The sequence below is a fragment of the Paraphaeosphaeria sporulosa genome, assembly GCF_001642045.1.
Source record: "Paraphaeosphaeria sporulosa strain AP3s5-JAC2a unplaced genomic scaffold CC84scaffold_8, whole genome shotgun sequence".
Classification (NCBI taxonomy): domain Eukaryota; kingdom Fungi; phylum Ascomycota; class Dothideomycetes; order Pleosporales; family Didymosphaeriaceae; genus Paraphaeosphaeria; species Paraphaeosphaeria sporulosa.
Window position 1 is genome coordinate 1,846,768 of NW_017253367.1, and position 22,508 is coordinate 1,869,275.

A 22,508-nucleotide genomic window follows, 5' to 3' on the forward strand; every position below is an offset into this window, starting at 1 on the left:
GTGGCTCGATTTACAGTCGCACTCGGTCTTTACAACCACAGTTGCACGTGGGAGTCGAGCAGCCCCGCACAAAACATCGGACACGGTACGAAGTGCTCGACTGACACCCCTTCAGCCCCTGCTACCCACCCACCCCTTCACGGCCCCCCACACCCCCCTCGCCCCCTTCGCAATCTCGCTCCACCCGTCATACACCGGATACACGACCACAGCCGCAAACGCAAAAAACTGCCACGCTATCGCAACGCCTACCCACCCAGCGAAGAAACTCCGCGTGAAGATGTAGTCCCGGTACAGCGGGAGCGGCCACGCGACGAAGGTTACGAGAACGATGACGCCGAACCAGGCCCATGCGACGCGGTGCCACCAGTGCAGCTTGCGCAGGGTGGCCGGAGGGAAGGGGTGTGTTGGGTGCGTGAGGGAGAGGGAGGACGAAGGGGGAGAAGGAGAAGCGAAGATGGCAGCGTTGTTCTTCTGGACGGTAGGCGAGTGCTCTGGGTTGGGCGCGAGGATCGAGATATCCGGCCCTGCGACTGCCTTTTCGGTGTGCGGCTGCGTCGCCTTCTCGTCGTCCTCGTCTGCCGCGCTTGTGGCATCGCTGGCGGGCAGCGCACCGCTACTCCGCGCCAACTGCGTCTCCTCCGCAAGCTCGATGCGCAGGAACACGGCCCAGTCGAAGACGGACGGCTTGTACGAGCTAAGCAGCACAGAGTACAGTGCGGGCGAGAAGAAGGATGCTGTCGCGCCGTACAGCGCCGGCAGACCCATGCCCGTGCTCGCCATGCTGATCTCGCCGTACAAAGCTTTCGAGGTGCCAAGCCATATGGCCAGCCCGGTGAAGAAGCCCAGGATGGGGGATAAGATGGCAGCAAGGCAGGTTTGGCGGTCCCAGAGAAGCGTGAGAGCCAACGGGATGATCCCCGGGCAGGAAAGTATGGGGCGGAAGTACCCGATCCAGGTCATATTTGCACCGCCGTAGTTGAGCGCGAGGGCGACGCCCGTGATAAAGACGCCGTGGAAGATGACGGTGAGGTGGCTCACGTGCACGAGGGTCTTGTCCGACGCCCGCGGGTTGAGATAGGTCTTGTAAACGTCGAAGGAGAGGATGCTGCTGACGGCGATCATGGAGGAGGAGACGGTGCTGGTGAGGGCCATGAAGAGGAGGACGAAGAAGGCGGCGATGCCGGGGGCGCCGATGAGCGCTTTGACGGTGTACGGCATCACGAGGCCGGCGTTGACTTGGGCTTGGGTAAGCGGAGAGGGGTACGTGGGCCAGATGGGGGTGTTGTGGAGGGCGCGCGCGGTCAACCCGAACACGGTACCTAGGCCCCAGGGCACGCCAAAGATGGCGAGCGCGGCAAGGTTATAACCGGGGACTGTTGCGTTGACTTCGGTTGCGAATGACTTCTGCCAGAAGGCGGTGTCCTGGGTGCGAATTAGTGCAGCACGCTGGCATATGGTTGTTGATACTTGCCATGACGACGAGCGCGAGGTTGCCAAACTTGAGGATTAGGGCCCAGATGATGGCTTGCTTGGACTTGAACGTGAGCACTGATCCTTCGAAGTTGCCTTCGATGAAGTTCGCGGATGCATTTGCCATGACTTTGTCATAAAGACCTCCGAGTCCGCCTACTGCTTCGTTGGTCAAGACTTCAAGGGTGAAGTAGATGATTAGCAGCAGAGCAATTGCCGTGTGAAGGTAGTCCGTCAGGAATGTGGCCTTGAGTCCGCCCACTGCAGTATACAGCACAACTGACGAGATATGGTAAGTATTTTGCGTATTCCACAGCATCGAAAGCAATCATACCTCCTAGCGGAATCAGCACAGTGGCGGCCGCGAAGTGAATCCCCGAGATGCCGTAGACAAGCTGTGATCCGGTCAAGATCATGGACGCGCATCCAAAGACGTTATTCGTTATGTTGAGGATAATGAACACAACATGACCGATCTTTCCATATCTCATCCGAATGATCTCCAAAGACGTGTGCGCGTAAGGCACTCTGATTTTGGCGAGCACGCCCAATGCAGCCATGAGTGCGATCTGGAAGCATAACCCGGTAGCCCACCACTAAACATATACTCGTTAGTACCAGATTCTCTCTTGCAATATACACCGGAAAATGACGTACCAAAGGCACCGCAATACCAAAGCGGTAACACATAGCTGCTGCAAACACTGTCTCGTTGATCCACATCCAAGACGAAAACACCGCTGACGCCGTCAAACCTGTCCCTACGCTCCGATTCGCCACCATGAACATCTCTGATGTACCCGAGTCCTCAGAGAGATAGGCCTTTTGGATCTGAAGTGCCACGAGAATAACGCCGCAGAAAGCAACTCCGAGGCCGATGAGTAAGGCATATCCGGTGGACTGGGGGACGAGTGCTATGCCACTGACGCCGAGCTGGAGAGACGACATTTTTCTAATGATACAGCGATCGGATACCGAGGTAGTTGCCGTTGTTGGCTGTGCTCGCGATAATTGTCGATGGCTACCGCGCTGTGCGGCGGACTCCGCAATGTACCAACTCCAATAATATAGTGGATGCGCTCTTCTCCTTCACGCCGCGAGGGAACGAAACCTTGACTCGCGGCATACCCCCAAATGAACTGCGAATGATGCGCTCGGTCGTTACAATTGCGCTATTACACACTGGAGACGAAGAGTCCCACGCATAGCATGGATTCTACATGTAGATCGATGCCTCATTTGAGATTGATATCGGGCTACTAGGATTTCACCTCAACGCCACTAAGCTAGAACTCCTTGGATCGTGATAAGCATTATCCTTTGCGTGCGAAGCGTTGGGGGCGCCCGTAGCCTTGGGAACGCTTCACTGGCTGCGACAAGAGCGACCTGCGCTAAAGCGGGGAATGTGAACATACTAACGAGCACGAATATCGGGGCGAGCAACGGTTCGAAGGTGCCGTCGTCGACGGGAGGTGCAACCTGGCTTTGGCGTGCGACATGCATAGGATTGCGAAAATTGGACCTAATCCTATTTCGGATCAGTAGGAGAACGTCAAAGTTGAGGTGGATATTTCTCGAGGTGATTGAATAACTCATGGTCAGGAGCTGTTCAAACGCACTTCTTACAGAATCTCGCAGCTACTACTCGTGTTCTCATTACCCCAGAGGTGTAACGGCATTATCTTGTCCACCATGGCGGCCGATGTAGGACATCAGGCCAATGTAAGTCATTGCGCAATCATGAGTTCGATACTTACCATGAGTAGGGCACAGGAAAGAAACAGATGATTCTGAATGCCTTCGTAATGAACACTCCTAGCCATCTAGCGGCCGGACTCTGGCGTCATCCCAGGAGTAAAACAGACAACTACAAGAAACTGTCCTTCTGGACGGACTTGGCGAAACTTTTGGACGAAGCCGGGTTCCATGCGATGTTCATTGCTGATACACTGGGTCCATACGATGTGTACAAAGGTCCTGCCAATGTCGTTCCGGCTTTGGGAGCTGGAGCTCAATTTCCCGTCAACGATCCTCTTTATCTAGTCCCAGCCATGGCAGCTGCGACCAAAAACCTGATCTTCGGCGTGACGGCCAGTGCAACCTATGAGAAGCCGTACGCGCTCGCACGAAGGTTTACGACGGTAGATCATTTGGCAGAGGGCCGAATTGCATGGAACATTGTTACATCATATCTTGACAGTGCCGCACGCAATCATGGTTTGAAAGAACAAATTCCCCACGACGAGCGCTACGCCATTGCCCACGAATATATGGACGTGGTCTACAAGTTGTGGGAGGGTAGCTTCAGAGACGACGCCGTGCGGGCAGACCGCGATACGGGCACTTACATTGCTGCTGATGGAGTGCGCCAGATCCTACACAAGGGGAAATACTTCGAGGTTCCGGGACCGCACTTTTGCGAACCGTCGCCGCAGCGTACGCCGTTCTTGTTCCAGGCTGGCGTGTCGGAGGCGGGAAATGGGTTTGGTGGCAAGCACGGAGAAGCTATTTTTGTTGGTGGTCAGACGCCAGAGATTGTGAAGAAGACCGTGGATAATATTCGTGCAGTTGCTCAGCGGGAAGGAAGAGACCCGAGGCATATCAAGGTCATCGTAGGTATTGGTGTGATTGTTGGTGCCAATGACGAGGAAGCCGAGGAGCAACGGAAAGAGTTCATTAGATACTCTGACTCCGAAGGTACGTTGGTTTCCGCATCCAATATTTTCCTTGGTCCGAATCGGGCTTAGTTTAATCATCTCTTTGTAGGTGCACTGGCGCTGTTTGGTGGTTGGACTGGAGTCGACCTATCCAAACATGCCGACGATGAAGACTTCCGTCTGAGCGATTCTCCGCGTCTGCAGTCTCTGGTAGCACGTTGGTCAGCCACAGTACCAGGAACAGAAAACGAGCCCTGGACCAAGCGAAGGATCGTTGAGTATCTCAGTCTTGGTGGAATGCAAGCCAAGATCATCGGGGGACCTGAAAAGGTAGCTGACGAGCTTGAGCGATGGTTTGATATATCAGGCGTGGACGGATTCAATCTGGCACATGTCGTTAATCCGGGCACCTTTGAGGATATATCGAGGTATTTGATCCCGGAACTGCAACGACGCGGTAAATTTAGGACGTCAGTCGACAAGGAGGGCGCGACTGCGAGGGAGGTATTCCTCGGGTCGAAGAGACTTCTAGATGACCATCCTGGCTCTAGGTTCAAGTGGGCTACTGGAGAAGACGTCCCGCAGTATCAGCGATGAAGTAGCGCGTGCTATGCGCTTGTCTCGTAGTGTTCTCGAGGGGGAGCCATCAGACCAGGGGTCATGGTCCCAAGATCTTTGATAGGCAAGAGCGTATAGACGTCTGTGGTATCGAAGGGATGCACTCTGACTCGACCGCTATGTCACCATAGATACAGAGTGGTTGACAGTGTTTGCCATCCTGGGGCATTGGGTTGTGACGTTAGTGGCGTGGATGAACGGCTAAACGTTTAAGGGAAAGTGGGATTGGAAAAGGCAGGTGCAGACGAGCTGCGCACGAGCCACCAGACCGGCAAAACTTTTCGAGGCCTCAATTCACACGTGCGCGACCAACAAGCCAAATCTTGAAGCCTCATGTCAATAAGGACAGGTCGTAAGGATCTTCTCCACTTCATCAAAGTGTCGTCTAGTAGTTGTGGTGTATCTCACAGATTGCCAAGGCCTGCGTGCCAAGTCGTGAAACAGCGCGCTATGGACCTATCGACAGCGGCTGCTGTTGAAGTCCGTAGGTCATCACCAATTTCAGACGAGTGGTACTGACATACACTAGAAGAAGGGATCCGTGCATCATGATACCCATGCACAGCCTCCGGAGTTTATCCAAAGACAACATTGGAAATACCAAAGCATGCGAAGGGCGGACCTAGAAAATGATACTAACGTCCAGGACCTGAGTAACTGGGAGACATTTACGAAAGAAAAGAGAAATATATGGAGATTAGCGGGTGCAATCCCAGGAGAGCAAGTGCAGGCCGCTTGTGAAGCATATGCTGGAGGAAAGCCACTTGATACGACTGTAGAAGATGTTCCTTTCTTCGAACATCGAGACTTTCCAGGCCTGCAGGTTGTTCCAGCTCTTCTGCCGCCCGAAACACAGGTTTTGTTTACATCTTGTTTGATGCATCGAGATCTCGCGGACCCTGGCCATAAGATGAACCTTCAGGCGGATTACGACGTTCCCTATCCACCGAAATCATCATCGCCAACCTCCCATCGCTTTGAAAGCTCCTTCTTTCTGCGCGAGCGAGCGGCTGAAGAAGACATACTGGCACCGAAAATACCGGATAAGCACAAGCAGCTAAATACCGAGCAAGCTCTCTACACCAAACTACGTTGGCTTACGCTCGGCGAACAATACGACTGGCCCACGCGTAGCTATGCAAAGCATGCCACACCTTTCCCCGCGGATCTATCCACCTTAGTCACTGGCCTGTTCCCACATATTCGACCTGAATCAGGGGTTGTCTTAATGTACGGAGCGAAAGACTTCATGCCTGTACATCGCGATGTCAGCGAGCAGTGCCAGCGCGCCCTTGCCAGTTTTAGTGTAGGTTGTGATGGTATCTTCATTATGGCCCGAGGAGAGGATGGAGGCGAAGGAGATAACGCGCCGAGGACCGTCGCTATAAGAGTCCGGAGTGGAGATGTTGTGCATCTGACGGGACAAGCAAGGTGGGCCTGGCATGCAATGGCTCGAACAATTCCGAGTACCTGTCCTTCTTATTTATCCGACTGGCCTGTGGGTACACCGAACGCAACACCAGAAGAGAAGAAGATGTACAAGAAGTGGAAGGGTTATATGGGGACGAAGCGGATCAATGTCAGTTGCCGCCAAGTTTGGGATTGATTCATGTTCGAGGCTCGACATTGAACATGTGGGGGGCATTATGCATCTTAGGGCGCCCTTCATAGCAACGAACGGATTTATGTGGATATAAATATTACGGGAAAATCATTCTGAGAAATCAATTCATGATTACCCAGCAATCCGACTTAGCAGAGTCGTTTCAAACTCGTGTGAGAATTGCGCGGTATACTCGTCTCAAGGAGTATGACATCACACTCCACACTAATGCACAGGTACATATGCGCAGGAATACCACAACACTACGCCCCATGCACGTCGCAGTCAGCTTGCAACCTGGACGTGGAATGCTGGCAATGCAAATCGCAAATACTTTCTATTGCCGCACGCTCGGCAACAGGCCGAGTCCCACAAAACCAGGCCCCCACTTACGGACTGGCGTGCACTAGCCGAGTCATAGCCGTACCCGAGGCTGCGCTTGCAAGTACCCTGCGCAAGACTTAACGATGGTTCGCCAATTGTGGGCGTCTTTACTTTATCCGCTTCTTACGCCTTCCCAGGATCGTACAAGATTGTCGTTTGAGAGATACGGCTTCCGGGTTCTTGCCGCGAAACTTGGCGGCCCCTCTTGAACCATGTTCTCGTCACCTCTATAATTCTCCACACTCCACACTTGCACGGTCCTGCAAACGTTCGTCCTCCCCTCGCTCCGTGTTCCCTTTACTTTCTTCTATCCTTTCGAATGCGGTCACAATGACGCTGAAATTCTTCGGACGCGAGATCCGCTACCACAGCCCGTGGGTACAGAACATCATCAGTGGAATTGGCGTTGGAGCATCAGCTGGCATTTATGTTGCGCTCAACCTGCTGGGAGCCGGTGGCGGCAGACCGGATTCAGCACACGTCGTCCAAGTTGTCAATGCGACGTTGTGCTCCGTCTGGTTCTTCTCTTCGTCTTTTGGCGGTTCCATTTTGAACAAGCTGGGCCCAGGAATCACCATGTGTCTCGGCGTACAGACGTACGCTATTTACGTTGGTTCGCTCTGGTACTACGACGAGATAGGCAAAACGGGATACCCGTATGCCGCTGGTCCGATCATTGGAATTGGAGCTGGCATGGTCTTCATCACGGCGGGCTACATTGCAACTGCGTACCCCGAAGAAAAAGACAAGGGCGCGTATGCGACTATGTTGATGAACATGCAAGGTCTTGGTTCGGTCATCGGCGGCATCATTCCGGTTATCATCAACAGGAACAAGAACACTGCAGCTGGCGTGCCTCGGCCGGTTTATATTTCGTTTATCATCATTATGATTGTCGGCGGTCTCATCACTTTGCTTCTAAAACGTCCACAGAAGCTTCGACGAGATGACGGATCAACAGTAGCTGTACATCCGGCTCGTGGGGCCTGGGAAGAGCTGAGGTCGAACTTGTTGATCTTCAGCGATCCGATTCTCCTCATGATGTTGCCAGCATTCTTTCCAGCTGAATGCTTCTTGGTATACAGCGGGTCTGTTAATGGTAGGATTACACCTTAGAGCTTTGATGAAAATGTTCTAACTTTTGCAGCCTACCTGAACGGCCTCCGCGCTCGGTCGTTGTTGTCTTTTGTCGCTGTTTGCTTACAGATCCCTGCTGGGTGGGCGTTACAGTGGATCCTCGACCGTCCATACTGGGGGAGACGCAAGCGCGGTCTCATTGGCTTGACAGTCGTTGCTGTTCCATTACTCGCCGCTTGGGTGTGGGAAATGGTATGGCTCGTTTTTTTGGTTTCGAATCACGTGAACTGACGTTGATGATATCGCAGATTCGTGTGCGCAATTACGACCGTAATGTCACCGTCACGGACCCTACCGACTGGGATGAACCCAGGTTTGGCTGGATTTTCGTGCTTTTCATGTTGAACTGGGTCTTTTCAGTAAGTGTAACGAGATGGGCAACGCGTGTTCATCAAGACACTAATCTATTGATAGCAACTGTGGCACAACATCGTTTACTACTGGATCGGTGCTATCACTAATTCTCCACAAAAGTTGACCCACTACGTCGGTGTGTTCCGTGGCGTTCTCGGCGCGGGTGAAGCCGTGTGTTTCGGTCTTGATTCTATCAAAATTCCTTTCATTGCGGAGGCTGGCGGAGTTCTCCTCTTCTACGTTCTCGGCATATGCAGTTTTTACTACCTGGGCATCTATCATATCAAAGACACGAACTACGATCATCGTGAGGAGGGCGCTGTTATTCCAAACCATGTCTTGGAAGGCAAGGGACTGACGGAAGGTCAAGACGTTGCACAGATACGGAGGAACTCGGTTTCAGAGGACAGCTCGGAGAAAGAAAAGACCAAGGTCGGTGGGGGTGCCGCGTAAGAAAAGCGGTGACTATTTATTATCTACTATAGGGAGGTATCTGATATTAGAACTTGACATTGCATAAGCGCAGAAATGTTGCAGAATGACTGCGACGGGAATCTTTGACAGACTGATGGCTCACATCAGCAGCACAAAAACCAATCCCAGACCAATGGCTATGCCCATTGAGGGCAGGGGAAGTTCCACCGCATCCCCTTGTCGCGAAGTTGCCGCAGCTGGAGTGCCCGATCCGCCACTGGAACTAGCTGACCCAGTCTCTGTTGAAGTTACATCTACTGTTGCAGTGTCGTCAGATGTAGACGGGTCCGGTGTCGCTGTTGGCGACGATACATCATCCGAAGCATCCGACGTACACTCTGCCTCAGGGAAGGGAAGACATGCCGAAACCGCTAACCCGCAAACCGATCCAGGTGGACACAACCAGTCATCATCCGCTGAAACACACTGCTTCGAGGGTTTCGGGGCGCCAGCGCCAGCCGTACACGCCGGTGCGCTCTTGAATCCATAATGAGCTCGATCTTTTACAACATGACCTCTGAGAGGAATGAAAACTTACGAAAGATGCGACGCTAGCACCGCAGTACGTGGAGTCGCTTACGGGACAACATCCTTCGTCTGCAGAGCCTTGGTTTACGCACCAAGCGGTAATGGGACAACAACCGCCGGCGCAACAGGCTGCGCCGCCTGCACAGCAGCCAGGTTGGTTGGGGCAGGTCGCGTAGCCAAAGCTGATGCCTGAAGAGCAGTCCGAGACGGGATATGGGTCAACGAAAGCAGCGCAAATAAGGATGGGGTGGCACAGAGCAAGAAAAATGAACGTGTGGAAAAGGGCGTACATCGTTGCGATCAAGGATGGATGTGCGTCTGGACAACTCAGATTCAACCCCATATGCTCGAGCTCCCATACTTATCAGTTCACAGATCATATCTTCGCAGGTCTGGGATCTTCGCGATATCATCCACCAGTTTCAGCTCCCCCACGTATTCGCTATAGCCTGCTCCTGCGCTAAGCGAGGACCCATTCACCAACCTTGACACCAGCCTTATGGCGCCTCGTATCGACGAAGCTTAAGCGAAAACGAGAACTTAGCACCTCAAAGCTGTCCGGTCCGTTCTCCGCTCGCATGCGTGTGGGTTGAACTGGTCACTAAGGCTACACTGTGGCGCGTCGTCTGGATAACTCCGTACGAGTTGCTGTGCCATGTGACTGACTTCCGGTGTACATGCTATTCTTTGAGATAGCCAATAATATCCGAGATTTTTTTCAGGGGGACTGAGAACCGAATCGGGCCTTCTCTGCATTTCTCTTCCAGCCTGTGAGGTTGTTCTCGCGTTGCTCGAGGACCGGAGGTTCGCTGCCGAGTGGAACGCGAAAAGATGGTGTAACGCGATTATTTCCTTCAATTGGCATGTCCACGGCGCTTGCGCCGAATAATAAATAATAGGAATGATACATAAAAGGTAATATACCCCTCCCTTCATACGTGTCTTATATATCCCTCTCTGAGCCCCAATGCCCTCGGACAAAATATCTAAATCACTTTACGGAATCCAAAACCATGGAAATCTTCAAACACCATTATCAAATACCAACCCCTCTAATTGAGGATGTTATCTTCTACTCCATACCGCGCGGATATAGACGCGATGACACAGCGGTATGGCCAGTGACGAAACCTAGCACATTCCTCCATACGCGCGAATTCCACAATTTACTGAAGTAAACATCTGCTGGTGCAGGACGCAAAGGAGACATCATAAGCGCGCGGCAGATTCATTTGAAGGACATGGCACTCTTTGCCTCCGCCATTCACCAATCATCTCTTAACGTCATGTCCAGCCTACACCGTCTGCTCCTGTCTTTAGCATGGGTAACTCTCGGACCTCTTGTAGGACTGGTGGAGGCGGGTCAAATTTGTGGTGATATCGGGACGCACAACGCCGCAGGGACGACCTACTACATGGGAAACTTCTTCTTCAGGGCACCACCAACGTTCGCTCTTTGTGCGGACTTCTGCAAGAAGGATTTTCCACGTTGCAAGAGCTTCCGATACAGCTACTACTCGGACGCAGATGCCCAGTACTGCGAATTCTTCCCAGAATTCCTGTTCGTCTATTGTCTTTTCCAACATCGCCTCGCTCGGAACAAGCACGACTGATTGACGGCAGTGAAACCTTCTTTGTCAGCGACAATTCACAGCCATACTACTACTACGATGTGGACTGCGCATTTCCTTCTTACGCTTCTACTGAGACAGTCACTCAGCTGACCACCGCTACCATCGCTCTATCTACTACCACATCCGTGTCTGTGAATACAACAACGATGACGCTCCTATCTACGAGTACCATAACCATGACGACAACAGATACGGTCCTAGCGACAGCCACTCGATTTGCCACATCAACATCCACCTCAACGCTCCTCGTCCCCACGCCTCAGCGAGCCACCGCATTGACAACATCAACGGTACTTGTCCCGAACACCCAGCGCTTCACATCAACCTCGACCCTCGTCGTCCCGACGGTCCAGAGAACCACAATTGTCTCGACAATTATCCGCCCAACCACGCAAACGCTTACACAAATCGTACGATCGACGGTCACTGCCGGACCCAAAGTCCAAAATGTACCCGGGTCAACGGTATATATGACGGTATACAGGACCTCGACCATAACATCAACGTTTATCAGCGTCAGCGCGAAGGTAGTGACATACACATCCCGGACGACTACCACGGTAATCAGACCGACATACGTCATACAGACGATTACAAGAACTGTCAAATCCTAGCTAAGTCCCTTCCCAGTCTCGGTGCGTCAAATGTTATACTCTTGTGTTGATTGGGGCCTCACACACATGATTTGCTCCATATTTGGCGTTGGACCCTGCAGCTTGGTTCAGAAGATATAGTGCATCACGGGGCTAGGCGAGTGAATTGAAAGCAGCTACTCAACAGTTGAGATTTCGGTATTGTCTCAGCCACTCCATTTACGCCTCGCTCTACGCAGATCCTGTGAGAACCTGCTCCTTCTGCTCACCTTCCGCCTTACGCGTAGGCAAGGTAGCCTTTGCTCCAGCCTCCTCTGCCAGCGCTTCGCTCCGTGATTTGCTGTTGGGATCTAAGAACGGTCTGGCACCCTGTTAGCACGTCACACCAAACCCTCCAAAAAGGAAAAACCAACCTTTCCCCAATCCCCACAGCGCGGTTCCCGAACCGCTCGCCCAAGCTCTCATAGTCAAAGGTAGCGGTGTGAAACACACTCCTATTATCCCAGATCGCCAAATCATTCTCGTTTTTCCACTTTAGTCTCACCTGCAAGTCATGGCTGTTTGGAATGACACTGAGCAGCTTCTTAAGCAGCTCCTCAGATTCGTCCGAGTGCAGTTCGTTGATCTGCTTGGGAAACGGGCCCAGGGCGAAGACAGACTTCCAGCCTGTGACGGGGTTTGTGCGCACGACGGGGTGCACGGCGGAGAGCTCTTTGCCCACGTTGGATGGGGAGCCGCGTGGTCCTTCATGGATTTTTACTTTGTCAGGGTTCGCGGCGGCGGCCCGGGTGAAGCCCTCGCCTGAGAATGTTGCGGTGAGGCTCTCGAGGAACTTGCGGTAGGGGGCGCTGAAGCGATCGTAGATCTCACTGGAAGCGAGGGAATGAGTCAGTGGGTGTCGGAAAGATTGTCACAGAAAAAGCATCGAGTACTGAGACATGTCGGCCTGGTACCAGGGGTGTTACGTACTATCCGCTTGCCCAAAGGGTATCGCCGCCTGTTGGGATACCTCGTTCGTCCCGTGGGAGTTCTACTAGCCGCAGAGAAGTGTAGTCGGCTGGCACAGGCTCGAACTGAATGTCAGAGTGCCATTGCGCAGCATCGTAGCGGCGCCTGTCTGCTTGGCGGTCGTGCTTGAAGATCTGCTTGCGAGCCTTAGAGCTGATAGTGCTGATCTCAGCGTCGTTAACGCCAAATTCGGAGGTGTTATTGAGTACGGGGTGGATGTGCAGGGTCGAGCCTGATGGTTTCTGTGTGAGCTTGCCGAGGCGGTCTACGAGCTGCTTCTGTAGATCGTTGGTGAGGTTATCTTGGGAGCGGAAGAACACGACACCGCGGCGAGAAACTTTGCACCTGTTAGTTATGGGCATATAGTGGCAAATTGGAAGACATGCTGGTGATAGCGAGTTCCCGTAGCAGCTCATCTGAGTTCTCGGCATTGATAAGATCGTCGACGATGTTGAGTTGAGGGAATTCACGGCCAATGATTGGCGTGACCTCCTCGTAGTCGAACTTGTCCAGAACCCCAGAAGGCTTGAGAGGCTCAGATGCGTGGGCGTTATCTATGGGAGCTTGCTTGGAAGCATTCTCTTCCAAGATACCAGGTGCCATGATGAAGTTCTGATCTTTGATTTGAAGAGTCTTGAGCGACTGAAAAGAAAAACTGTATAGTTCCTTTAGTCGATACGTCCATGATTCGCGACTATTTTATATGTTTAGGCCCTCGGAGGTCATGTCATGCCGAGCAGTAGGCCGAAGTCGCGATGTTGTGTTCCTAACGCAATTGTCGGCTGCATCACGCAATGCGTCCCCAGCCCTTTCAACATAGGCACCCCGCACTACGAGCATCCGAACGTATAACATCGGTGTGTGCCCGAAACAGCCGTGGCTAGACTATGGCTATCGGCGCACCATGGAGGGTGGGCGCTGTCGCAATAGGCGCTAAGTTTGCATGTCTCTGGTGATGAAAAGCATGAGCTAATGGGAATAGCATCGGAAGCACGGTGAACTGATAAGAGGTTGTAGTGTGTTCAACAAGGGGGTATACCATTCATCTAATTTTGGCCGTGGCCTGCGCCAACCAGGGCGGCCATAGTCCGAGTACCGTCCCAAAACGCCTTGCTCATGCAGTAACACATCATTGGTGGTCGAGAAGTTGATATTACCTCTTGCCCTTCTTCATTACCAGACCCTTCCAGCCCTTGACATCGCGGATCCTCTTCAGAGCTTTCGCGGCAGCAGCATCCTTCATCATATCTTCCGTGCATGCCTTTTTAGCTGCCTCATCCTCATGCTCGTGCCACTCGCACCAATCCTTCTCTGTTTTCGGACGCTCACCCTGAGCAAGAGTGGTCGCAAGCTCGAACAGAAAGGCTTGCGGGAGCTGTGACCGCAAAGACACCATCCGCTCATTATCTTTCTTCGGGTCCCAGTAGACACAGTACATGTCGAGGAAGTACTTGCACAGCGGCGAGTCGGTCGGGAGGCCTTCGTAAGCATCGATTACGTTGCTGTGGTCGGGCATCGACTGCAGAATCTCATCGTTCTTTTGCCAAGCGAGGATGACGGCGTGGCGAAGTTTCGGAATCTCGTACTTGTGGGCGAAGATATAGAGTGCAATGAAGCGGCGCTCAAGAAAGCCCTCCAGTCCTCGCCATTTGTAGGGCCTGGAGCAGCAGGGACACAAGGTCTCTTTGGGGATCTCCGGCTTCTCTGCCGCGGTCAAGCGAATTGGAGGTGCTGGAGCGCTCTTCTCGCTTTCGGCATCACCAGGGACCTTTTCAGCACCATTCTCGGACGTAGGCGGAACGTCCCCATTCTGCGATCCTTCTGCTGGCGGGGCATCGACATCGTCGTTGTCCAGCGAGATGCCCCATGATGCTGTGTCAACATCATCGGCTCCGTCCTTGGCATCAATTTCGGATGTGCTGTTCGTGCTACCATTCATGCTCGATCCCAGATCGATAGAACGTGAGGGCGCATGCACCTCCTTTCCGCCTTCGATAAGATGATGCGGAATATATCCAGTATACAACCACATCATGAACGCATCGAAGACGTCCGGGTTCGTATCGTCTAGTTCGAGCGCAGCTTCACCGCCCTTGTATGGTGAAGAGCTCTGCTGCTCTAGGACACGGTCGAAGTACGCTGAACATCTTCGCAGAAGCTCGCGATGGCAGCTGAATGACTCTGGGTACTCGCCCTTTCCAACCTTTACGGTTAGAATGGTCTGATCAAAGTTTCTATACGATGTTAGAGCTGCCGAGGAAGCCTCATGCATATGCGTACCGGAAGGTGTGGCCGAGCGTCGACATGCCTTTAGGGTTCATGAACGGCATCTTTAGCAGAAAGTCGGGAAAAGGAAATTCCTGGATCTCCATCCGCAGATTTATACTTGGGAAAGCTGCCCATTTTGCTCTCCACTGTTGCAAATGCGGGGCAGCACAGAGGAGTTTCAAGGGTGGTGATGGGTGCTGCTTGGCGTGTCAAGTCCAATAGTAAATGCTTAAGCTAAGCTCGGCAACGTTGGCCAAAGTGCTTGAAACTCGTTGCAAGGAACCGAAAATCCGCAGCTGGACGCGGCCATGGCGGAGGATCTTCGGACCCGGGGTTTGCGTGTGGTCAAGGTGGGTTTCAACAGAGCAACGGGGAGGCGTTTCATCACATGGCCAAGCGCTTGGCGGGGGTTGATTGCCTCAGGAAGACGCGTATGGAACCCGCGTTTTCCTTTGCTGAGCATAGTGAGAGCCGTGTATGCTTTTGGATTGTTTCGTGGTGTGTTTCCGGGAGATGACCATCCTCCGTATCCGTGATGGTGCAGAGATGGGTTGGGATGAAATGCGTGTTCTGGCTGGAATGGAAGCCCGTGCGCAACTATGTACAACTCTCCACTCTTCCCGCCCAATATCCACCCACAAACCAATACAAGCATCGCACCAGCGTCGACCAAGGCTATGCATTGTCTCACCTTGCTGCGAAGCTTCACGCATCGCCCTTGGGAGTGGAGCAGTTGCCCGACAGTCTCTACAGCCAAGCGCAAATGACAATCGCTTGGCAGGAACCTTTGGAAGATATCATGCCTTCAATCGCTGCTCATGTCAAAACACAGTGCAAATAAAGCCAATTACTGAGGCCACAAGTAAAGACTCTTGGTCCTGTCTATGCTGCACAAGCTCTATTTCCATCCCAAGATCCCACCCTACCAGACCCTAGAACGCGCGCAAACAAGCGAACTTGCATTTGCCACTACGCTCACCTATTTTTCAACCAGCGCACTCCGTTCACTCCATTAGTCATTGGTTCGACATGCTCAGGCATCAGCTCAGGTTCGGCATCCAAGCCCTCTTTAAGACACTCCACAACCACCTCCCAGATATCATCCTTCATGGCATCATTGATAACCCCAATCCAGTGGCCAATCGTACGCTTCATACTCGCGGCCTCAACCTTCTCGAACACGTTGTTCGGGTCGCCCGAGGCCTGATACATTGGATGATCGACAACACCTCTGTGCATTGGCACCTTCAATTCGTTCCTGACGAATCGATAAAGCCGTTTCGAAGCCTTTCCAAGCAGATCGCTTGCATCGCCTGATCGGATGTATTCCTGCCTTGTCTCATTGAACAGTGAGAGACTTGCGCTGATGTTTTTTGCAGTCCACGTGCTCAGGTGTTGCAGGAGCCCGGAAGATGTCGCGTTCGCTTCTTCGAGGACAGACACTAGTGGTGCTTTTGCGCCTTTCATGATGTTTTCGAAGCGAGGTCTTGAGTCCAACGTGGTCGTCGCGATTAGCTGGTCAGAGACGTATCCCCAGACACCGACTTGGGCCTTTGCCTCCCACTCTTCGCTGACACCTATTTCAGCGAGAACATTCCGTACGCTGTCCTCAATTGCGGTTTTCAACTTCGACTCGAAGATGCGGTTCAAAGCGCGTAAATCCAGCGCTTGACAAGTCCCGTAAAGCGAGGCAGCACACATGAGGCAAAGAATATCCATTGCCGTGTCGGTATACCGTGCGCTGATCAACGCCAGTGAATTCAGCGCTTGGTTTCCCATCTCAGCACTGACGACATGGTTGTGTACCGGGTTGCCAAGGAAAGACAGTTCCGACATGTAACCCGCCATATTCACGTCAACTCCCTTGAAAGTAAAGCTGGTGCTAGGTTCATCAACGCACAAGTTTGGCGGCAATCCGCGGTTCTTGGCTGGGTCCGTCATCTCCGTGAACTGGTAAAAAAGCATTCGGCCAATAGCTTGCGCAGCAAGCCTGCACTTCTCCATAGCCGACGTGACTGATACAGCTTGGAAGTTACCGCCATGGTAGATATCTCCAGTACTGGCGTCAAGGAGCGGGTTGTCCGTCGTGCTATTCAGTTCGACCCGGAGTTGTTCATTGGCGAGCTCGATATCTTCAAGGAAAGGACCAAGCCACTGGGGAACCGTGCGCAAGGAGTATCTGTCCTGGAAGAGAGTATGGCTGTGGCTTTCCAGAAGACCTGTGGCAAGTTTCGAGCCATCAAGAGCGCCACGGATAGCAGACGCGACTTCCGCTTGACCAGGATGTGGGCGAACAGCTGAAATGAACGGAGCAAAAGACGTGGCTGTACCAAGCATTGCTTCCACGTTCATGGCAGTGAGAAGCTGACTGAGAGCCATTATGTTGTTCATTGAAGCCAGAGTCATGCTTGCGGCAGCTGCCGATACAGCAGTGCCATTGACAAGACCTAACGCTTCTTTTGGCTCGAAGACTGTTGGTTTGACATTGGCAGCTGCAAGTGCTACAGAGGCAGGAACGATCTTCCTATCACTTGGCGGGCCGATCCAGCAATGTATATTTGGATTACCTTCTAGCATACCGGCAACGTAGGAAAGCGGTGATAGGTCTCCAGACGCTGATATACTTCCACGGGTGGGGATCAAAGGAAGGATATCGTGACTCAGCAGCTCTAGTAGGGCCTCGATAGTAGATTTTCGCACTGCAGAGTGGCCTCTCACGATTGTGTTCGCCCGGATAAGAATCGCGGCTCGTACCCACTCTTGTTTCAATGTCGGCGAGTGTGCGACCTGATCGCTGCCAGACACTTTTGGAATGGGGGCGTGCCCGGAGTTCAGACATTGGATGAGCGCTTGCTGTAGCTTGTGCATCTCTCCATGGCTGCAACGAACGTCTGCACTTCCACCATATCCTGTGTTGACCCCTGCATTTCAATCAACACTTCTGATGAGCAGTTATGGAGACACCTGTACTGACCGTACACAGTTTGGCCTTGCTGTAACATTTGATTCAGCATTGCAACACACGCATCTATCCTATCAAGGACTTTGCGGTCTTGGGTTAGTGTAGCTGTCCCTCCATATCTTCCCAGTGTGACTGTTTGCGCAAGAGTCAAGGATTTGCCGTCGACAATCAGCGGTGACGCACGCTGCTTTGTGGCCTCCCACTGTGAGGTCACATGTCGAGCGTGTGATGTGCTCATTATCTGGGAGTGACGGTCTGTCAACGGGAAAGAGCGTGTCTGGAAAGTTGATCCGACACAAGAACTTCCGATGTACAGCTTCTCGATGCTGACGACATAGTCAGCTCCTATATGCTCATACAGCAGTGGTTGGTAACACTGTGTAAGCTTACCTTAACGTGATCTGGATCTCCTCCTCCAATATGTCTAACCGGAGGCCACTGCCAGGTGAAGTGTCAAGCCAAGCGAGGGTAGGCACACTATGAAGTAAATAACCCAAGCAGAGCGGAATGCAGCTTGAAATCAGAACTATCGAATTCAGATAGCAACGGACAGTTTGACGAAGTGAAATTTGCGTTCCTGGGCATGTTTGCCTTTTACAAGAAATCCTCCGAACATCACGTGCTATAGCCTGGTCGGTTGCATTGGGCGGTGAGAATGTGTGGTTTGCAACCCCCGTTTGGCTCGGTAGATAAGCGCCTCAATTACATGGTTGGCAAACCGTTCTGCGTCTAGGGACTCTGTGATATACCAGCATATAGTAATTTCGCTTAGAGAAAGGCTGAAAAGAGATTAATATGCTGCTGTTCGAAGCAAAACAGGCAGGTAATGATTCCTTAGCGCGCAATTGAAATATCCTAGGATTCCAGACCCCTCCAAGCGCGCTGTACCTGTCTGCAAATAGTCAATCGCGCGGCTTGCGCGATAATAACCACGCTTCGCGGTCCACGACCACCTCATAGTGTAGTCACCGAATGCCACTGCCAGCACACATTCAAAGTCTGATTTATCTTGACGATGGTATCGGGCTTGCATGCCGAGCCTGAGGAAGGACTTGGAGTGCATTGATGTGAATCGTGGCTCCTCAATTGTGGGCTAGCGCGGCTCCTTGCCGCCGGCCCGCTGCGCGTCCAACCCCACCAGGCCGCAGGACGTCATCGTCCGCGCCCGCACGAACAACCTACCCTACTCCTCCCTATCACCTTGCAACGTGTCTCTGACCATGTCCGAACTTGTCTCCGGTATCGCTAGACTCAATCCTTTTTCCAAGCGATCGGACGTCGACGATGAGGACAAGGGCGAGGCTATTGACGAACAGACGGTGGCTGGTGGTGGACATGCCTCCCGCCAATCTGCCATCACGAAGAACCAGCTCAGAGTGAGCCGCGCCTTGAAGTCGTTCTTAGCAAAAGAAGGTGTATTGCCCGAGGACGAACTTGGCGTGGATCAAGATGAGCCTACCTCGGCTTTGAGAGAGTTTCTCGATCGCCCCCACATTCATGTCCCAGCGGAGGTCCTCGATCGCAGGTACCCGTTGCCGGACTACTTCATAAGCTCAAGTCACAACACCTACTTGATGGCCCATCAGCTCTTTGGTGAAAGTCACGCATCTGCGTACGAGACTGCACTCTACACCGGCTCCCGTTGTGTCGAGATTGATGCCTGGGATGACGATGACAACAAGGACGAGCCTAAAGTCACTCATGGGTACACACTTGTTTCCCATATCCCCTTTCGCCAAGTTTGCGAAGTTCTTCGCGACGTTGTTGACAAAGAAGCCCGGGAAGAGCGTAATGCCGCTCCCATTATCATATCTCTTGAGAACCACTGCGGCGCTCATGGCCAGCTTCGGATGGTGCAGATCATGAGAGAAGTATTTGGAGAACGTCTCTTAAGTAAAGCGATACGCGACAAGGGTACTCGTGAACAGGAAGGCGGTGATCATGTCACTCTTGCAGAACTTGGCAACAAAATTGTTCTGATTGTGCGTAACATATCCCCTTGAGTACAGGACTTATGCTGATACAATGTCGGCCAAAGGTCGAGTACCATCTTCCAGACGAGAAGGATAGCGACGACAGCAGTGACTCGTCTGAAGATGAAGAGCAGCGAAAGGCCCATGAACAGTATCGCGAGAAGAAGAAGGCAGTCAACGCTGGAGGCATTATCCCCGAACTCGCCGAATTGGGGGTCTACGCTCAATCAGTCAAGCCAGTGAACAACTCCTGGTACGAAAGCGTACTGGAGAATGCGCCCCATCATCATTTGATCAACGTCTCGGAAACCGGCCTCAAGTCGCATATGCCAGCGGACAGCCCTAGGATTGCAGTGCATAATTCTAAGCATCTGATGCGCGTCTTCCCTAAAGGAACCCGCATTTCATCTAGGAACCTCGCACCCGTCCCGTTTTGGGTAGGTTTCGACCTTTAATTGTCACAGCAAGCTTGATCTAATTTATTATAGGGGATCGGCGCTCAGATCTGCGCATTAAATTGGCAAACCTTTGGAGCCGCTTCCCAACTCAACGAAGCCCTATTCTCAGGCTCTGGTGGTTATGTGTTGAAGCCTGCACCTCTACGTTTAGGTGGAAATGGCGTACTCAACACCGGCAGAAGAAAGAGGTTAAGGCTGCATGTTGCCGGTGCAACAGATGTGCCTCTGCCACATGATCGCGACGATGAGATCAAGCCATACCTGACCTGCACACTTGTTCATCCGAATGATCTGAACAATCTGCCACAGAAACGTAAGACGCAACCTTACAAGCCGCACAAGCTTACCGGGTTCCTCCATAAAGAAAATCCTGCACCCACGGATCCACTTTGGAAGGAGGTTCTCGAGTGGGAGTACGATGACAACGAACTGGTTTTCCTGCGTCTTCTCATCAAGAGCGACGATTCCTTCGCCCGCAATCCCTTGTTTGCTGTAGCAGCAGTCCGCCTGATTTACGCCGCGCCAGGCTGGAACTTCATACGCATGGTAAGTACCGATGTTGAGACCATACTTGTATATTATATTTGACCTTCCTTGATATGCGCTAACTCTTCTTCACTCACAGTTGGATCTGAAAGGCCACGAGACAACATGCACGCTCCTTGTCAAGCTCGAGTTCCAGGACCTATAGCGCAGGCCTGCTGTACTTGTGGAAAAGGCATATGTGGGAGCCATGGCTACCTTGGTGGATGTCGGTAAGAAATTGAAGCGTTGCTGCACGGACACATGAGTTGATTTCATAGTCGTTACATTTTAAAACAAACCCGCCACACCCATACTAGACCCTTGAACTATTTTGAATACGCACAACATCTGTCCTGGCGAGGACTGGACATATTATGTGTACAAACCTGATCTTGTTTCAGCATTGCATTTCGCGTACGTCCAGCGGCGACACTACTGGAAGCGCCAATTGCGCAGCTTTCTATACGATCATGATGAGTTGAGGGATGCCGAAAATGGTATGGCGGCGGGCACATACTGTCGTGCGAGTGGCATCCCCTCACCGATCATCAGCTTGCCCTGTAGCAACGAGTGACAGAAAGTTGTACCCGTTGTCAATAGCGGCACTCCAAGTCATCTGCTTCTGGCAAGAAACAACTCGGATCTCGTAGGGTTATGAATAATTCCGTCAATGACCTCATATTTCGTGATCATAAACGGGTACAACAAAATGGGTATTGCCTATTGTCTCTTCTTCCCACCGGCGCCGACATTCACTGAGAAGAAACTGCCACCCTAGCAAGGACGGACCTTTATTTTCACAGGCGGAACCTCAGGTGTCGAGTACGAGCTGTGTCGCATGCTCTACCAAGCACAAGGCACAGCGCACTTAGCTGGTCGCTCTGAAGCAAATGCTAGCGCTGCCATTTCTCGCATTGAAGGACTGTCCACCACAGCGCGGAAAGCTCCAGTTTCTAGAAGTACTATTCGACGAATTAAGCACAATCAAGCCAGCCGTACGAAAGGTTCTCGAAAAGAAGATCGGCCTGACATTCTCTTCAACAACGCCGGAGTTTCCAATCCCCCGGTGGGTTACGTCTCGCCGCACGGCCATAAGCTGCAGCTCGCGACAAATTGCTCGGGTCCGTACCTTCTGACGCAGTTGTTGCTAGCGACATTGATCGCTACGGCAAAGAATAGCACACGAGCTAGTGTACGTGTGGTATGGACCGGCTCACATCGTCGTCGATCTTGCCGCGCCCTCCAAACTTGTGGAAAGGTTTGTCGCTACTCCAAGTCTGCCGCGAACAGTCTTCTTTTCTCCCGGACTCCCGCAGAAGGCTCATTCTTGAAGACACATGACCAACGTGTAGCCTAAATTTAATTCAAGATGTTCCAGGCGTGGGACTGATTTTAATGGATCCGGACAGCGATGCGCAGGTCTTCTTACTGCTAAACTCCTTCCAGCTTACGATCAAGCCGCGTGCGGGCAGGCGACCTGCTCGGTCGAAAACAGAGGACCTTAAGAAGGAGGGCTCAGAAGCAGAGGTCCCCGAGGTAGAGCTCTTCGAGGTGGAGTATCTGAAGGATATTGAGGACTCGAAGATGTGGGATTCGGAGAACGAGAAGTTCGAGGTGGAGAGCTTGGATGGTGTGAGGCTGTACACTGAGGATAAGAAGATTGAGGACATCCAGGACTGGTCCTTGTATACGACGCCCACCGGACGAGTGTGTACGAGGATGAGGGAGGGTAATTGAATGGCTGTTGGGTGCTTTCTTTTCTACTCTAATTTTGTCTGAAAGGAATTTTATGATTCTTTTCAATGAGACATTTTGAAATTATGATCGTGATGGGAACGATGTGCATGAAATTCAAATGC

General features: G+C 52.3%; 10 protein-coding genes across 10 annotated transcripts; 6 read left to right on the forward strand and 4 right to left on the reverse strand.

Moving 5' to 3' along the window:
* Positions 1-111: 111 nt before the first annotated feature.
* Positions 112-2,421, reverse strand: CC84DRAFT_1198156 (uncharacterized protein; the record flags this gene model as incomplete). Its single annotated transcript, XM_018181548.1, has 4 exons — positions 112-1,425; positions 1,475-1,752; positions 1,808-2,069; positions 2,131-2,421. The coding sequence occupies 4 exons, from the start codon at positions 2,419-2,421 to the stop codon at positions 112-114; spliced, it is 2,145 nt and encodes a 714-aa protein (XP_018033593.1).
* Positions 2,422-3,165: 744 nt separating this feature from the next.
* CC84DRAFT_1261831 (Nitrilotriacetate monooxygenase component A/pristinamycin IIA synthase subunit A) lies at positions 3,166-4,950 on the forward strand (the record flags this gene model as incomplete). Its single annotated transcript, XM_018185101.1, has 3 exons — positions 3,166-3,195; positions 3,240-4,170; positions 4,240-4,950. 3 exons carry the CDS (start codon positions 3,166-3,168, stop codon positions 4,725-4,727), a joined length of 1,449 nt encoding a protein of 482 aa, XP_018033594.1. The 3' UTR covers positions 4,728-4,950.
* Positions 4,951-5,198: 248 nt separating this feature from the next.
* Positions 5,199-6,469, forward strand: CC84DRAFT_1198158 (oxidoreductase domain-containing protein; the record flags this gene model as incomplete). The annotated part of the gene is made up of 2 exons (XM_018181549.1): positions 5,199-5,228; positions 5,278-6,469. 2 exons carry the CDS (start codon positions 5,199-5,201, stop codon positions 6,352-6,354), a joined length of 1,107 nt encoding a protein of 368 aa, XP_018033595.1. The 3' UTR covers positions 6,355-6,469.
* Positions 6,470-6,841: 372 nt separating this feature from the next.
* CC84DRAFT_1151676 (uncharacterized protein) lies at positions 6,842-8,732 on the forward strand. The gene is made up of 4 exons (XM_018176759.1): positions 6,842-7,834; positions 7,883-8,064; positions 8,121-8,231; positions 8,287-8,732. The coding sequence occupies exons 1-4, from the start codon at positions 7,066-7,068 to the stop codon at positions 8,677-8,679; spliced, it is 1,455 nt and encodes a 484-aa protein (XP_018033596.1). The 5' UTR covers positions 6,842-7,065; the 3' UTR covers positions 8,680-8,732.
* A 1,782-nt stretch (positions 8,733-10,514) lies between these two features.
* Positions 10,515-11,526, forward strand: CC84DRAFT_1220114 (uncharacterized protein; the record flags this gene model as incomplete). Its single annotated transcript, XM_018183137.1, has 3 exons — positions 10,515-10,789; positions 10,852-11,272; positions 11,347-11,526. The coding sequence occupies 3 exons, from the start codon at positions 10,515-10,517 to the stop codon at positions 11,524-11,526; spliced, it is 876 nt and encodes a 291-aa protein (XP_018033597.1).
* Positions 11,527-11,686: 160 nt separating this feature from the next.
* Positions 11,687-13,066, reverse strand: CC84DRAFT_1251412 (taurine dioxygenase family protein; the record flags this gene model as incomplete). The annotated part of the gene is made up of 4 exons (XM_018184328.1): positions 11,687-11,816; positions 11,869-12,324; positions 12,425-12,808; positions 12,846-13,066. The coding sequence occupies 4 exons, from the start codon at positions 13,064-13,066 to the stop codon at positions 11,687-11,689; spliced, it is 1,191 nt and encodes a 396-aa protein (XP_018033598.1).
* Positions 13,067-13,616: 550 nt separating this feature from the next.
* Positions 13,617-14,793, reverse strand: CC84DRAFT_1178733 (uncharacterized protein; the record flags this gene model as incomplete). Its single annotated transcript, XM_018180364.1, has 2 exons — positions 13,617-14,697; positions 14,744-14,793. 2 exons carry the CDS (start codon positions 14,791-14,793, stop codon positions 13,617-13,619), a joined length of 1,131 nt encoding a protein of 376 aa, XP_018033599.1.
* An 839-nt stretch (positions 14,794-15,632) lies between these two features.
* Positions 15,633-18,019, reverse strand: CC84DRAFT_1251418 (phenylalanine ammonia-lyase). The gene is made up of 3 exons (XM_018184329.1): positions 17,706-18,019; positions 16,277-17,652; positions 15,633-16,246 (listed from the first exon to the last, which is right to left on the reverse strand). The coding sequence occupies exons 1-3, from the start codon at positions 17,929-17,931 to the stop codon at positions 15,707-15,709; spliced, it is 2,142 nt and encodes a 713-aa protein (XP_018033600.1). The 5' UTR covers positions 17,932-18,019; the 3' UTR covers positions 15,633-15,706.
* An 842-nt stretch (positions 18,020-18,861) lies between these two features.
* On the forward strand, positions 18,862-21,038 carry CC84DRAFT_1125543 (PLC-like phosphodiesterase). Its single transcript, XM_018175721.1, has 4 exons — positions 18,862-19,675; positions 19,732-20,103; positions 20,155-20,670; positions 20,750-21,038. The coding sequence occupies exons 1-4, from the start codon at positions 18,914-18,916 to the stop codon at positions 20,813-20,815; spliced, it is 1,716 nt and encodes a 571-aa protein (XP_018033601.1). The 5' UTR covers positions 18,862-18,913; the 3' UTR covers positions 20,816-21,038.
* A 1,006-nt stretch (positions 21,039-22,044) lies between these two features.
* Positions 22,045-22,386, forward strand: CC84DRAFT_1220119 (uncharacterized protein; the record flags this gene model as incomplete). Its single annotated transcript, XM_018183138.1, has 1 exon — positions 22,045-22,386. One exon carries the CDS (start codon positions 22,045-22,047, stop codon positions 22,384-22,386), a length of 342 nt encoding a protein of 113 aa, XP_018033602.1.
* Between the last annotated feature and the right edge of the window lie 122 nt (positions 22,387-22,508).

Bases quoted from the DNA above. Each gene is read 5' to 3' on its own strand.
- CC84DRAFT_1151676 (XM_018176759.1), top strand. From the start codon at position 7,066: ATGACGCTGAAATTCTTCGGACGCGAGATCCGCTACCACAGCCCGTGG. The intron at 8,065-8,120 runs GTATGGCTCGTT...ATGATATCGCAG, and splicing joins CCGCTTGGGTGTGGGAAATG to ATTCGTGTGCGCAATTACGA. The intron at 8,232-8,286 runs GTAAGTGTAACG...ATCTATTGATAG, and splicing joins TGTTGAACTGGGTCTTTTCA to CAACTGTGGCACAACATCGT.
- CC84DRAFT_1251418 (XM_018184329.1), bottom strand. From the start codon at position 17,931: ATGAGCACATCACACGCTCGACATGTGACCTCACAGTGGGAGGCCACA. The intron at 17,653-17,705 runs GTCAGTACAGGT...ATTGAAATGCAG, and splicing joins GCAAGGCCAAACTGTGTACG to GGGTCAACACAGGATATGGT. The intron at 16,247-16,276 runs GTCGGTGTCTGG...GTCTCTGACCAG, and splicing joins AGTGGGAGGCAAAGGCCCAA to CTAATCGCGACGACCACGTT.
- CC84DRAFT_1125543 (XM_018175721.1), top strand. From the start codon at position 18,914: ATGTCCGAACTTGTCTCCGGTATCGCTAGACTCAATCCTTTTTCCAAG. The intron at 19,676-19,731 runs GTGCGTAACATA...TGTCGGCCAAAG, and splicing joins GCAACAAAATTGTTCTGATT to GTCGAGTACCATCTTCCAGA. The intron at 20,104-20,154 runs GTAGGTTTCGAC...AATTTATTATAG, and splicing joins TCGCACCCGTCCCGTTTTGG to GGGATCGGCGCTCAGATCTG.